The sequence below is a fragment of the Sinohyriopsis cumingii genome, chromosome 6, assembly GCF_028554795.1.
Source record: "Sinohyriopsis cumingii isolate HCF-2022 chromosome 6, ASM2855479v2, whole genome shotgun sequence".
Classification (NCBI taxonomy): domain Eukaryota; kingdom Metazoa; phylum Mollusca; class Bivalvia; order Unionida; family Unionidae; genus Sinohyriopsis; species Sinohyriopsis cumingii.
In genome coordinates, this window is record NC_142966.1 from 72,242,723 (window position 1) to 72,259,331 (window position 16,609).

Consider the following 16,609-nt stretch of genomic DNA (forward strand, 5'->3'; position numbering starts at 1 on the left):
GAGATGTTGATCCCCTTCATTGATTGTTGATGTGAAGATAAGTGGATCGATGACTCTTGGTTGGTTGAAGATGACCTTGCTTATACAGAATCACAACAAAGGAGGGAGGGTGTAAGGAGTTGATATAGATTGGTAACCAAAGTATTGATGCCATAATTTACCAATGTATAACAAAAATTCCAAATCATTATCACATAATCTTTTACAACCAATCACATGGCAGAAAAAACAGTCTTTTCATAAGAACTGGAATTATTGCAGGTTAAAACAGATTAAAGGTAGAAAGCATATGAACAATTTAGTCCAGTCTGTACATTTGTATATTGTTATTAACTCTATGAATTATCCAGGGATATTATTATATCGACTATCATTTCATTCATCCATTTGCCCATTTAATTTACTAAACATCTGCATGGAAGTTCAGGAAATTTTGTTGTTGAGCTAACCTTCGCAAAAGGGGTGTCATCCTTGGCTCCCACCCCTGGGGTCAATCAGAGACAATCAGCTCCCACCCCAGGGATCCATGGGAGGCAATCAGTTCCCACTACTGTGGTCCATGGGAGGTGATCAGCTCCCACCTGTGGTTCATGGGAGACAATCAGCTCCCACCACTGTGGTCCAGGGAAGAGATCAGCTCCCACCTGTGGTTCATGGGAGACAATCAACTCCTGCCACTGTGATCCATGGGAGGCAATCAGCTCCTTTGATTGTGGTTCATGGGATGCAGTCAGATCCCACCACTGTGGTCCATGGAAAGCAATCAGCTCCCAGCCCTATGGTCCATGGGAGGTAATTAGGAGTAAGGTGTACAAAAATTAAGTTACAATTACATTTTCAAATATTTTTGACCCAACTTTGTATATGCATCTATAGCAAAAAATATCTGATGTATGTGACAGATTTTCCATTGACCTTTGGACAACACTGACATTGAGGGCGATTACAGAGGGCGATAACAGAGTGAGAATATGCTAAATAGCATGGAAATCTTTAATGGCAAACCATAGCAGTTGCACTGGTCATTTTTCGGGGAGAGAGGGGAGGCATTAAAACAATGCCAATGATTTTAAATACTATCATCTGGCAAATTACGGATGCTAAATGAATATGTATGTTTTGATGCATATCACAGTAATGTATAAGACTTAGTAACAGCACTTGATAATAACTTTCTTTTCTTGCTTAAAAGTGTAATGAGAAAGCAGGGTGAATTTTAATTGTTTGAAACAACTGCGAATAAGAAGAATTACCTTTCAGTTTTGAAACCATTCTAAATCCAGATCAGCTTTACAATCGTTTCAGTGTTTTCTCTAGTGCATGTTCCTGCATTTTTATATTGCACAGTACTGAAATGTATACTTACTTTATATAATTGCTTACAAGTTGAGTTCGACTGCAAACAACATAGACCTTGATCTGCCATTGTATAATGTGCTGCAGATCAAGGTTTGTATTTCTTATTCTTTTGATTACTCTTAACAAGCAACATAGATCCATATCTACCAGTGCTTTATATGACAGCAGATGTGGGTATGTACAATTTGCAGTTGGATTTGATTTATAAGTGATTATATATGGTATGCAGTGATTTTATATTACTGCATTTTCAGTGATGCACTTATGATATTTCAGTTATATTCAGTTTTTAGTGCTGCATACTCTGTGAATCATCCAATACAGTCTAATCTGGATAAGCTGTCGCTTTTCAAGACGAAGCAAGTATGCTTGGTTTATAGTCACTTCAAATCACATACTAAAACCATATTTTTTCCCTTCTTTTCATACGGATTACCAAGTAATCCAATTTACCTGATAACGTGAAGAAAAAAAATAATTGAGGAAATCTATTTTCTAAAATTGTTGTTGAAATATATGACATTGGAATAGGTGGAGATCAAATTAATGAATCTTAGTTTTATACTAATCTGACGCTTGGGTTTAACCAGATTTTTTATATATTGAGAACTGTTGTGTCTCATTTTCACATGAATAGACTGTATTGTGACCAACAGCGCTTTTGATGAAAGCTTTCTAAGATTTCGAATCCACTTTCTCTCACTATGCCAATATAAGTGGTTATTATTCACCATTTTCATTCCTGTCTAGAGAGAACACTGAATCTAAGTTTTCGTTAAATATCTTACAATGGTTGTTTTATGAGTACAGAATCACATTGTGAAAATTGTGCATGCAGATTCATATAAAAATTTCATGCACTGAAGATGTAAACAATCTGCAAGGGATGTGTGGAATAAAACTAACCTGCCATTTTAAACAGTTACATATACTTGCATACTAGTCATCTCCAACTCAAAGCAGTGTAAACCCTGATCTGCCATCACATAAGGTGCCAGCGGGTCACTGTCAGATTCTGTATTATTTGTTCTACTGATTAGTCTTAACAAACTGCAAGGTCACAGATTTGTTATCATATTATGCAACAGCAGATATGGGTCTATGCAGTTTGCAGTTGGATGCAACTTGCTTGCCAGTATGTACAGTGTGTCAATGGCTTGGTTATATGTAGAATGCTTCACATTTTTAATATTTTGAATTGTAAAAATAGAGTAAGTTGATTGTCTGGAGTAGCTGAGAAAATAATTTAGTGCACAGATCTTAATAATTGTTTCTTTTAGATTTTATGAAAATATGTAAAAATAATCTTGTGGGGTATTCCTAACATAAAGCATGGGTAGAATATTTGTTTTTTAAATAATTGACATAGCATAATTTTAGCTCAATAATTTAAAAATTTAATGATAAGAAATCACTTAAATAACAGTAGGTCAGAATGTAATACTCTTATGATAAAATAAATAATTTGCAAGTATTATGTATACTGACTTTGTTTACACCTTCTTGTCTTCAGCAAAGAGAGGTATCAGTCAACTTTTACTGCTTATTTATATCTTTGTTTCTCTTTCACCATCTAATAACATAGCTATATACCAACGGAAATATTGCTTTTGGAAATGGAACTCACCCCACCCCACCCCACTCAATCCCATAGAACACCACAAAAATAAATTGGCTGTTTTAAAAAATATGTTGGCAGAAATAAAATGTTTTGATAACTCTTGTGTCTGCAGGATTGTTATGGTCCTACATGGAGATTTGGGTTAATCACCTTTGCCATCTGTCCATGTCTCCATTCAATGCACTTATTTTAACCATTGTAGTTTTGGAACCATTGGACATAATCAAATTCCGTTTAGCAGTTGAATTTCCTTATTTATATGAACATGTGCATTTTTGAAAGATTTATCTCTGCAGCTCCATTTTGACTGAGTTATAGCCCTTGTTTTGATCAGTTTGAGATGTTGATGATTATTTATTTACAGTTTCTTATAACTAGCATAGCTTGTGCAATTTTGTGTGAATGCTGTCTTGCAGACCAAGATTGACCTTTTAGAGCTTTGCCTCTTTTACCACATTTTTAATATTATTGGCTTCGTCTTTTCAATGTCATATCTTCACTTTGAAAGCTACTTGTCACTGGCAAAGCTTAGGAACTATTCATATGTTCTGATCTAATTAATAATGAATACAGACTAACCCTCATAGAGATGCCTAATTCATTTTGAACACAGACTAATAGACATAGATGTGCCTATTTCATTATGGACACAGTCTTTAACATAGATGTGCCTATTTGATTTTTGACAAGAGTTATGGGCCTTGTTAGTGATTTTTGTATATTTTCCTTTGAGAGTTGCTTGTAAGAAACTTCAATCAGAGACTATTCAATTTCATCTGATGCAATTTGGTTTGAACACTGTCATCAGATGTTGATTTGTCCTATAGAGGTTATGTCTCTTCATTTTTGTTCTTAACAATGATATTGGCCTTGTTTCTTGATTTTGGACCCTTTTTTATCGGAACTTGTCTTATTGAGCTCTGTCTTTGATGGGGTATTCTTCAACATATTATGATGGAAATTGGGACATAAATTTACCAGCTACGGTATTTTACCTTTCTTTTATTTTGATTTTATTGACTTAGTGCCTTCATTACAGGTTTTAGTAGCGTGCTTCAAGTCACAGCAGGATCTTTAAAGTGGGGTTATCTGCCATCTCCAACATTCTTACATGATTAGGACAGTTCTGGCAGGTTGTGCATTTGTGACATTAGCTGAACTCAAGCATCAGAACTTAATCTGATAGTAGAGTACAAGTTCTTATGCATATTTAAAAATGTTTTTTTGTTGGTAGTTATTTATTTGGCTAATATGCAAACATTTGCTGGAGCAGTGATAATAGATTTTGAAACCTCAAGCTCAATTTTTTCCTCATACTCAGCACAGCTTGTATGCATGCTATGTTTGTATATGTGTTTTGTAAGAATAAATCTAAAACATTCAATACACCATGAATAAAATCATTAGATGAAATGATAGGGTCAGATTAAGGTCTTTGTAGGGACACAGGTAAACACTTTTTACTTACATGGTGTTCGTATACCCTAGGTTTAGTAGGCCCTAGGCATAGTGCCTACTATGCCTATTGGATAATGTGACCTTGCCTAAATCCACCACACTGTTTCAATGAATGAGTTCATGTAATTATGATTGGCAAGGGAGGTTATCTAGGGCAACTGCTACTGAGACTATTCTTTGCACAGGTGCCAGTACTGAGACTGTCAGAAACTTGAAAAGAAAAATAACCATCACAAATTTTAATGAGTCAAAGACATGATACACAAAGATAGAATGATGGGAGGAAATTGTTTTTTGATCATCAGTAAAAATAGTTCTGGTCCCAATTCCACCAAAACAGTTCTTCATATACATGTTGTATGAACGCTTTATAGCCAGCTTTATGTCTAAATTTCAGCAGTCAGATTGCTTGAGTTGGTACTAAAGTTTAAGTCCAGACTTAAGGTCTGGTAATAAAATCAGGGCTTGAAAGCTTTTCTAAAGTATATTAAAGCAATGCAAACAAAATTCTTTGAAATTAGCAGTCTTCAATTTCCTTTGGTAAGATGGCTGTGTTCAAGTAGTTTTATATCACTTTTTTTATTCAAGTTTTAGTTGTATCTCAGTTTAGAGGTTAACGGTGAGTCATCTTTTTTAATAGCTTATGTAGGCTGGTAATATGGTCCTTCATCTGTCATGTATCATCCATCATCTATTGGGGCCCCGAGAGGTCTAAAGCGCTCACCGTTCTGGATCACTGCCATCTCACCTCTGTCTGCGTGGGTTCGAGTCTCAGGCCCGGCTAACATGGGTATGTGAGAAAGCCTGCCAGTAGCTTCTCGTGGGTAGGTGGTTCTTCCCGGGGTTTTCCAGGGTTCATCCTCCACCAGTTATACTGGCTGCCATGTATAGCCTATCTTGTGCTGAAAAATGGCGTTAAACACAACAACAACAGCAACAAAATCCAATTGACCAAATTTGCTCATGAGTTTACAGACATTCTGGGGTTAAGGCCAATCAGATTTTGTTCAGATGATCCTGATCTTTTATCCAAGATGGCCACCATCATTAAATAGAAAAATCTTATAAAACAACTTCTTCTAAAAGATTGCTCAGAAGAATTAGACCAAATTTGAATCCTGGCATGAAGGTCTTTAAAATTTGTTCAGCATCAACTATGACTGCCATTACAAAAAATATAAAAATGTTTAAATAACTTTCATTTAAAAATCTACTCAACAGAATTTGCCACATTTGACAGTTATACTCAGATGAAGGCCTTTCAATTTGTTCACTGATGCCCATTAAACATCGAAATTATGGCTATCATTACTAAAGTTGAAGAGACTTAAAACACCAATTTCTCTAAATTCACTCAACAGAATTTGACTATATTTCATGGCATCTTTGCATGAAGGGCTTACAGATGTTTGCATTTGCTGTCAGTCTGATTTCTGACTTCAGATACACAGCGATTTCTAAAAACAGACAACCTTTCAACAACTTCTGTTCAGAAATCTCTAAAAACAGAATTCAACCTGATTTAATGAAAGTATCCTGGATGAAAGGCTTTCAGTTTTATAAAAATGATTCTAATTCACCTTTAAATATGGCCAACATTGCTAAAAAAATTTAAAAAATACTTTTAAGCAACATTTCTAAAATTACTCAACTGTATTAAACCAAAGTTTACTAAAAGCATCCTTGAATTAAGGGCTTTCAGATACGTACAAATGATGATGATATCACTGCTGTTAATAAAATAATCACTTTTCAGCAACTTCTTTTGAGAAGGCAGAGAATTTTCCAACATTTGATAGAAAGTATCCATGCATTAAGGGCTTTCTAGTTTATTTGTGTGATGCCAGTCCACCTTCAAATATGACTGCCATTAACACAAAATAGAAAAAAAGAAATAAACTTTATATAAGAAAACTCCTTTACAGAATTGTCCAGTTTTGGAGGAATGATTCTGATGTACCATCAGAGATAGAGATACAATAATAGAATGCATAGAAACAATTATGCAATTAATGACATTGGGAGATATTTCTACTACAAGCATTCTACTGACACAGATTTCTTGGCCACCTGCTCTTGCATTTGGCTAAGTAGACAAATATCAGTTAAACAAGTTAGCAGAGGCCTAATGGTGTTTCTTTTTATATCTTTTTTAAAAATATGATCCATATAAAATGATACCTCTTTTTTGATGTAATCTTAATTTGTTATATTTCACCATGCATTGTAGTACTGATGTGCAGTATTCCCTCATTATAACACTGTCCATGGGAGCCATGAAATACACTGCCTTGTAGTTAGACTGCCTTATAGCAAAGTACATTATGCATGTAATTGTTTACTATTATGTAATACAATGTAATTCCTGACGATATACATCTTATTAGAGGAAACATGTTTAGAAAGAATGGCTTTATAATGAGAGAATGCTTTATTAAGCAGCCTGTTTTTTTGTCTATGAGATTATATAAATCAGTACATGTTACTAGAATTTATTTGGAAGACGTCTCTACAAAATATATATACAGACACACACACACACACACATCACATTTTCAGTCTCTATGTCAGTTCATCAACAATTACTGCTAGCCAATACACATGCCCGCAACCCTGTCAGGTTGTATACTTAAATTTAAAAGCATATTGGGACCAGATTTGCAGTGTTGGTGCATACAGTGATGAAGGGGTATGTGTAACACTTTTAAAGTTTTTCACCAACAGCCTGCTTTTGATGGTTTCTTGAAAATTTTGTCACCTTGGACCTACTTCTCAGTGTTGGTCTTAAATTTTGTCACCATTGACACTTTTCAGAGTTTTTATAAAATTATGACATGGATGGATTGCTCAACTTTTTCAGCTATTACTAACAAAGTTGCAAGGTGTATGCATTTTTTAAGGTCAACTTAGGAGACAGTCTTCAAAATGTAGTTTTTTGATACTTTTATTTAAACATTATGTATAGATTAAAAATCAGTTTCTAAGAAATATTTTTTTCCAACTTCTTTATAAAATGTTCCATTAAAATTTAATGAAGAGTTAGATTGTCCAAATTCACAGACTGCATTATCTTCCTTGACTATGGCTTGGTTTGCTGTTTTGTGTCACATCATTCTAGAGCAAGTTGACCAATCACTATTGTTCACTTGTATTGATTACACAGTCTTCTTAAGGCAAAATGATAGATTTAGTGCTGTATATGGTCACAGATTGCGATTAGAAACAGATAAAAGGGGCTTATATTAACTATTTTAACTCTGCAGGTCATAGACTAGAAGGTTTTATGGGCTGTACTTTTGTCCATTCCCATCTACCCATTACTACAAGTTTGTTATTACTGCTCCACGTAAACTTCTTAGAGGATTGCCTTCAAACATTACACACATAATCATTCATTCCAAGGTCTAGCTGGTCCTAAATGAAACTGGTACTGCTTGGACATCCAATATGGCTACTGCAGTGGCCATGTTAAAAATCTTGTTTTCACTAATTCTACTGAAGAAATGATCTCAGTGATCTTCTAGTAGCCATATTTCTGATCAGATGTGCTGGATTATGAGTGATTGAAATACATTATTGACACACATTATTGAGGATCAAAGCTGATCAGATGGTGGGAATCAAATCTGCAACCTTTTGGTCAAGAGTTCAATGCCTTAACCACTGAGACCACAGCTCCTATGGCAGTGGATGTCAATGGTTTCAAAATTATGGCTTTTTGTTGTCGGGGGGGGGGGGACAAATTGAGACAGAGCCAGCAATTCATGCTAACTGCACACACTAACTCCTCTTGCAATTCAAAGTAAGTGTAAGTATTTCATAGGATGGACTATGAATCAGGGCCAGGTCCCCATGGGCAGAAGGAGATTCAGGGGAGAATACTGGTTATATAAATTACTTGCCCTTTCTGTGCAGAGAAAGTGTTCCTATATATATATATATATATATATATATATATATATATATGGTAAAGGAAACTATCACTGTAGCAACTATATCATGCAAGCTTTTCTTTCTCCTCTACATTTTCATTATATGACTTTGTAATCACAAGTTTATGTATGTTAGTGATACCAGGCCAACTTGGGCCTCTTGTGTATGGATTGCTGCAAAACTTGGTACATATTATGGTTATCATCTAAAGATAAATTACTGCAGACAAATTACTGTGCAGTTATAACTCTTTTTGAGCTGATGTTATGACATATTGTGATTGCAGCTAGGTTTTCAATTGATTACCATGAAATTTTTTACATATTATGGTCATCATCTTAAGATACCTATAGACATATCACTGTCCTCTCATCATCACTGTTGGAGTTATTGCTTTTTTTATCCACTATGTAAATGCAGTGTATCATAGAATCTTGTAAACAGAACCTGTCCTGCAGTTTTTTTATTGATCACTTGGTACCATATTACCATATATACTCACTTACTGGGTTAGTCCAACTGCAGACTCTTAGATCCTGATCTGTATTACATTATACAATGGCAGATCAGGGTTTATGTTGTTTGCTTTTGGAGTTGACTTATAAGTGAATATATTTGGTATGTATTATGGCCTTCATCTATGGATGTACATATTGATAAACCTTTATGCTTCAGTAAATATTAAATAAAGAATTATTGCCCAATTGACTTAAATTTATATACAGTACTCCTACAGTTTTGACGGAATTGCTGTGAAACTTAGTACAGATTATCGTTATTATTGAAAGATATGCATTTTGACAAATAATTTTACTTACACTTTTATTCTGAAGTGTTTTGTATTTTCTTTTACCACAATTTTATTTCTATAATGAAGGTATGTGTGGAATACAGGAGAAATAGGAGTATATTTACATTGGCAAATTACTCTCCATTTGTCTTGTTTTGTATTCCTTTTCTGAATAGCTATGTACAACTACAAATCTATGTTTTTATTGCTTTTGTTTTTGTAGTGTATCTCATATAATTGCTTTTGTCTTATCTTTTCATCACACTAGGGTGTTTTTTCCTTCCATTCAGTAAAGTGTGTTGAAGATATTGTAGTTGTTGTAATCTTGATTACATTTACAGCAAAATTTCTCCCAAGTTGGCCATCTTTGCAACTCATATCCTAAAAAGGCTATTCTGATATTAATCAAATCCCAGTACTGATGGCCACCTCTGCACAGTGGCCAAAGTTTTGGATCTCAACAGTATTCAGTTTGGGGAAGCGTTACAGTACTTGTGTGCCTTGCCTTTGTTTTAAGCATGGTGAGATATCGTTGTCCATTTTCTGGTGACAGCTTCATCAGCAATGTTAAAGTTTTGCAATAACATGTTTAAAAGTCAGAAACAGTGGTTATTGTGACAAGCATGTGGTCTCAAGTTAGACACTGGGTTCCACAGTGATTGTCTTTAAATTCTTATCTAACAGAAAATATTACAAGTATTGTTGTCTTCCAAAGACAGAAGACTTCTTGTCATATTTCCTTGGTTGAGATAGAGAGAGATGAAATAAACAACATCACTTTATTTGAAGGACATGCATTAAAATATAACCAAAGTAATAAGGTTGTTGCAAAGTGAATTGGACTATTAATTAAGGCCTAGCCCACTGGAAGCATAAGCATTGTGGCTTGGATGCAGTGTATATGATTTAGTGTGAATGAAATCGCTTGTTTGTAGTACTTATGTAAGATGGATACACAGCAACATTTAGCTGTTGAGTGAACTAGGCCTTTAAGAATATTCTATATTAAGGTTGAACCTGTCATTTCTTTTGAGGAATAAAATCACATATTGTATATACATACTACTTCATACTGTGTATGTATCTAATGCAAATGAGTTTAATATGCTCTAAGAATGTTTACAAAAAAAAAAAGCTTTGTGCCATGCATGTCTATTTTAATTAATATTTTTATGATATTTTTGTACTAAAATTTTGATGATCAAATTTGCATCATAATTGAGTGATATTTTTAATTACTTTTAAAAATAAAATAATTTTTTTTCCCCTCTTCATTATAGGAGAATGACCTTGCTCAAGCTGATAAGTACGCTGAAGTGGCCATGCAAGCTGATCGATATAACCCTGCAGGTAATGTTTTGTCCTCTTGACAGACAAAACCCTACATGTCATGTTTTGTCCTTACAACAGATATAACCCCATAAATCATGCTTTGGTCTAATTACATAATCCTGCAGGTCATCTTTTGTCTTATTGACAGTTGTAACCCTACAAGTAGTAATTTATCCTATAGACAGATACAAACCTGCATGTAATGTTTTGTCTTATTGACAGTTGTAACCCTACAAGTAACAATTTATCCTATTGACAGATACAAACCTGCATGTAATGTTTTGTCTTATTGACAGTTGTAACCCTACAAGTAACAGTTTATCCTGTTGACAGATACAAACCTGCATGTAATGTTTTGTCTTATTGACAGTTATAATCCTGCTTGTAATATTGTTCTGTTGACAGATATAACACTGCAAGTAATGTTTTGTCTTATACCCTACAGATGATGTTTTTTTTAGTTTTTATTACATGATTTTATTTTAATTAAATGACAGATTTTCCTAATGTCTTTACCCTCAGTGGACAGGATTCTCATGGGTTCAAAGCACAGCACTTACAAAAGTACACACACACATGCACTCACACACACACACATGCACACACACATACACACACACACACACAGACACACACACCTCTCTGTATTTATAAATTGTTGCACGAGTTTGCAGTACAGAGGGTGCTTTGATCTCAGCGTCATTGATCCCCATTCCTAATATAAAATTTCAGTTTGAATAATTTACTCTTGAAGTGTGTATTCCCAGTTGATCAGTTACAATCCCATGTACTATTCCAAATATTTTAGAAGAATCATTGATTGCGGGGGGAAGCTGAAAATTGTCATAAAACTGAGTTGTGTCCTTTTTATCCATGAATTTTTATTCTCAATTAACATGTCTATTTTTTTCAGCATTGGTAAACAAAGGGAATGTAGTGTTTATAAAAGGAGACCATGAGAAAGCAAGGGAGTTCTTCAGAGAGGCACTCAACAACGACTCATCATGTATAGAAGCACTCTATAACCTGGGTAAGCAAGACATTTCTAACAAGAAGCCTATTTGGTTGAGCCTTTGTTTAGCACATAGTGAGACCTTGGTCTTGATTTTCTACTAATGACAGCAGCTGTTTGGAAACTTAAAGTTGTTGAAAGTCATTTAACTGTATTCCGTGAAACCTCAGGCACAGTATTAGAGTAATTTTAACTGGAATGCCCTGTTTTGCCAAGGAGATGATGGAATACAGTATATGTGCTGGATGCAGCCAGTATGCACTTTTTCCACAACTCATGTCATGACTTGTATAGTAGGGAAAAACACCTGTAATCCTAGAGGCATACAAATTGTGTTTCTAGTAATGTGTGAAACTATTCTCTTCAGTTTCTATTCATTTGCATCAGACATAGATGATATATTGTGCTTTCTCTCTCTGTCTCTCTCTGTAAGGTTTAATGGCTTGTCAGCACAAAAGTGGCTATATAGTAATGATTAATAAATTAAAGAGAGTATAGCATACGTAGTATAAGAATTCAGAACTTGAACATATGGTGCTAGAATAACTAGTATAGGATTTCAGTACATGACCATAGAGTACTAACATAACTAATATAACAAACTGAGGTTTGACCATTGAGTACTTGCATTAGTAGTGTTCAGGGCTTGACCATAGATTAGTGGCATAAGTAGTATAAGTATTCAGGGCTTGACCATAGACGTGGCATAAGTAGTATAAATATTCAGGGCTTGGCCATAGAGTAGTGGCATAAGTAGTGTAAGAATTCAGGGCTTGACCATAGAGTAGTGGCATAAGTAGTATTAGAATTCAGGGCTTGACCATAGAGTAGTGGCATAAGTAGTATAAGAATTCAGGCCTTGACCATAGAGTAGTGGCATAAGTAGTATAAGAATTCAGGGCTTGGCCATAGAGTAGTGGCATAAGTAGTATAAGTATTCAGGGCTTGGCCATAGAGTAGTGGCATAATTAGTATAAGTATTCAGGGCTTGGCCATAGAGTAGTGGCATAAGTAGTATAAGAATTCAGGACTTGGCCATAGAGTAGTGGCATAAGTAGTATAAGAATTCAGGGCTTGACCATAGAGTAGTGGCATAAGTAGTACAAGTATTCAGGGCTTGACCATAGAGTAGTGGCATAAGTAGTATAAGAATTCAGGACTTGGCCATAGAGTAGTGGCATAAGTAGTATAAGAATTCAGGACTTGGCCATAGAGTAGTGGCATAAGTAGTGTAAGAATTCAGGACTTGGCCATAGAGTAGTGGCATAAGTAGTATAAGTATTCAGGGCTTGGCCATAGAGTAGTGGCATAAGTAGTATAAGAATTCAGGACTTGGCCATAGAGTAGTGGCATAAGTAGTATAAGAATTCAGGACTTGGCCATAGAGTAGTGGCATAAGTAGTGTAAGAATTCAGGACTTGGCCATAGAGTAGTGGCATAAGTAGTATAAGAATTCAGGGCTTGGCCATAGAGTAGTGGCATAAGTAGTATAAGAATTCAGGGCTTGACCATAGAGTAGTGGCATAAGTAGTATAAGAATTCAGGACTTGGCCATAGAGTAGTGGCATAAGTAGTATAAGAATTCAGGGCTTGGCCATAGAGTAGTGGCATAAGTAGTATAAGAATTCAGGACTTGGCCATAGAGTAGTGGCATAAGTAGTATAAGTATTCAGGGCTTGGCCATAGAGTAGTGGCATAAGTAGTATAAGAATTCAGGGCTTGGCCATAGAGTAGTGGCATAAGTAGTGTAAGAATTCAGGGCTTGACCATAGAGTAGTGGCATAAGTAGTATAAGAATTCAGGGCTTGGCCATAGAGTAGTGGCATAAGTAGTACAAGTATTCAGGGCTTGACCATAGAGTAGTGGCATAAGTAGTATAAGTATTCAGGGCTTGACCATAGAGTAGTGGCATAAGTAGTACAAGTATTCAGGGCTTGGCCATAGAGTAGTGGCATAAGTAGTATAAGAATTCAGGACTTGGCCATAGAGTAGTGGCATAAGTAGTATAAGAATTCAGGACTTGGCCATAGAGTAGTGGCATAAGTAGTACAAGTATTCAGGGCTTGACCATAGAGTAGTGGCATAAGTAGTATAAGTATTCAGGGCTTGGCCATAGAGTAGTGGCATAAGTAGTATAAGAATTCAGGGCTTGGCCATAGAGTAGTGGCATAAGTAGTATAAGAATTCAGGACTTGGCCATAGAGTAGTGGCATAAGTAGTACAAGTATTCAGGGCTTGACCATAGAGTAGTGGCATAAGTAGTATAAGTATTCAGGGCTTGACCATAGAGTAGTGGCATAAGTAGTATAAGAATTCAGGGCTTGGCCATAGAGTAGTGGCATAAGTAGTATAAGAATTCAGGACTTGGCCATAGAGTAGTGGCATAAGTAGTATAAGAATTCAGGGCTTGGCCATAGAGTAGTGGCATAAGTAGTATAAGTATTCAGGGCTTGGCCATAGAGTAGTGGCATAAGTAGTACAAGTATTCAGGACTTGGCCATAGAGTAGTGGCATAAGTAGTATAAGAATTCAGGACTTGGCCATAGAGTAGTGGCATAAGTAGTGTAAGAATTCAGGACTTGGCCATAGAGTAGTGGCATAAGTAGTATAAGTATTCAGGGCTTGGCCATAGAGTAGTGGCATAAGTAGTATAAGAATTCAGGGCTTGGCCATAGAGTAGTGGCATAAGTAGTGTAAGAATTCAGGACTTGGCCATAGAGTAGTGGCATAAGTAGTATAAGAATTCAGGACTTGGCCATAGAGTAGTGGCATAAGTAGTATAAGAATTCAGGGCTTGGCCATAGAGTAGTGGCATAAGTAGTATAAGAATTCAGGACTTGGCCATAGAGTAGTGGCATAAGTAGTATAAGTATTCAGGGCTTGGCCATAGAGTAGTGGCATAAGTAGTATAAGAATTCAGGGCTTGGCCATAGAGTAGTGGCATAAGTAGTGTAAGAATTCAGGGCTTGACCATAGAGTAGTGGCATAAGTAGTATAAGAATTCAGGGCTTGGCCATAGAGTAGTGGCATAAGTAGTACAAGTATTCAGGGCTTGACCATAGAGTAGTGGCATAAGTAGTATAAGTATTCAGGGCTTGACCATAGAGTAGTGGCATAAGTAGTACAAGTATTCAGGGCTTGGCCATAGAGTAGTGGCATAAGTAGTATAAGAATTCAGGACTTGGCCATAGAGTAGTGGCATAAGTAGTATAAGAATTCAGGACTTGGCCATAGAGTAGTGGCATAAGTAGTACAAGTATTCAGGGCTTGACCATAGAGTAGTGGCATAAGTAGTATAAGTATTCAGGGCTTGACCATAGAGTAGTGGCATAAGTAGTACAAGTATTCAGGACTTGGCCATAGAGTAGTGGCATAAGTAGTATAAGAATTCAGGACTTGGCCATAGAGTAGTGGCATAAGTAGTATAAGAATTCAGGACTTGGCCATAGAGTAGTGGCATAAGTAGTATAAGAATTCAGGGCTTGACCATAGAGTAGTGGCATAAGTAGTATAAGAATTCAGGACTTGGCCATAGAGTAGTGGCATAAGTATTATAAATATTCAGGACTTGGCCATAGAGTAGTGGCATAAGTATTATAAATATTCAGGGCTTGGCCATAGAGTAGTGGCGTAAGTTGTATAAGAATTCAGGGCTTTACCATAGAGTTGTGGCATAAGTTGTATAAGAATTCAGGGCTTGACCATAGAGTAGTGGCATAAGTAGCATAAGAATTCAGGACTTGGCCATAGAGTAGTGGCATAAGTTGTATAAGAATTCAGGACTTGGCCATAGAGTAGTGGCATAAGTTGTATAAGAATTCAGGACTTGGCCATAGAGTAGTGGCATAAGTAGTATAAGAATTCAGGACTTGGCCATAGAGTAGTGGCATAAGTAGTACAAGTATTCAGGGCTTGACCATAGAGTAGTGGCATAAGTAGTATAAGTATTCAGGGCTTGACCATAGAGTAGTGGCATAAGTAGTACAAGTATTCAGGACTTGGCCATAGAGTAGTGGCATAAGTAGTATAAGAATTCAGGACTTGGCCATAGAGTAGTGGCATAAGTAGTATAAGAATTCAGGACTTGGCCATAGAGTAGTGGCATAAGTAGTATAAGAATTCAGGGCTTGACCATAGAGTAGTGGCATAAGTAGTATAAGAATTCAGGACTTGGCCATAGAGTAGTGGCATAAGTATTATAAATATTCAGGACTTGGCCATAGAGTAGTGGCATAAGTATTATAAATATTCAGGGCTTGGCCATAGAGTAGTGGCGTAAGTTGTATAAGAATTCAGGGCTTTACCATAGAGTTGTGGCATAAGTTGTATAAGAATTCAGGGCTTGACCATAGAGTAGTGGCATAAGTAGCATAAGAATTCAGGACTTGGCCATAGAGTAGTGGCATAAGTTGTATAAGAATTCAGGACTTGGCCATAGAGTAGTGGCATAAGTTGTATAAGAATTCAGGACTTGGCCATAGAGTAGTGGCATAAGTAGTATAAGTATTCAGGGCTTGGCAATAGGGTGCTAGAATAAGGAGTATAAAAATTGAAAGTGCTATACCATAGGATACTTTACGCAAAGCATGGAGCAGAGTGATATTTCTCATGATGACTTTTGTCTACATTAGTGTTCCAAATAGCCCTTAACCATAATCTCCCAGTTACTTCCCTGGATCCTTCTTTCCTATTTGCCACCAGGATATCACTTCAGTAGCATCTGTAGTGAATTCTGCTCAATGAATTGTGTATTAAAACAATTTCAGAATCATTTCTTGTTCATGCCGTGCTGCAGAGATTAGCAAGGTCTAAATACTCTTCCAAATCAGAGTATTTCTTTGAATGAGACAATTGGAGAAGCACTTGAAAAATATACTCCCTGCTACCTACATCCCCACTTTATAGATGCATTTTTGAGAATTCATATTTATTGTTTGACATACTGTATGAGTTTTATTTGTTCCATATCATGATGCCATGAAACCTAAATGCAGAGACTGAGATAACCACACTCAGGCAATCAGCTTTTGACAGTAAAAGTTGAAGTAAATTTGTTAGATTTTTCTGCCACATGACTGAGGAATGCATGTCTTATGTGGCATTC

At 36.0% G+C, this 16,609-nt stretch overlaps 1 protein-coding gene across 1 annotated transcript in view; it reads left to right on the forward strand.

Annotated features, from left to right (window-relative positions):
• LOC149797191 (intraflagellar transport protein 88 homolog) overlaps window positions 1-16,609 on the forward strand; it is an 81,527-nt gene that overhangs the window by 39,536 nt on the left and 25,382 nt on the right. Inside the window, exons 15-16 of the mRNA XM_089961871.1 lie at window positions 10,442-10,511; window positions 11,407-11,523. Of these exons, the coding sequence (XP_089817997.1) occupies window positions 10,442-10,511; window positions 11,407-11,523 (187 nt within the window). The remainder of the gene's footprint in view (window positions 1-10,441; window positions 10,512-11,406; window positions 11,524-16,609) is intronic.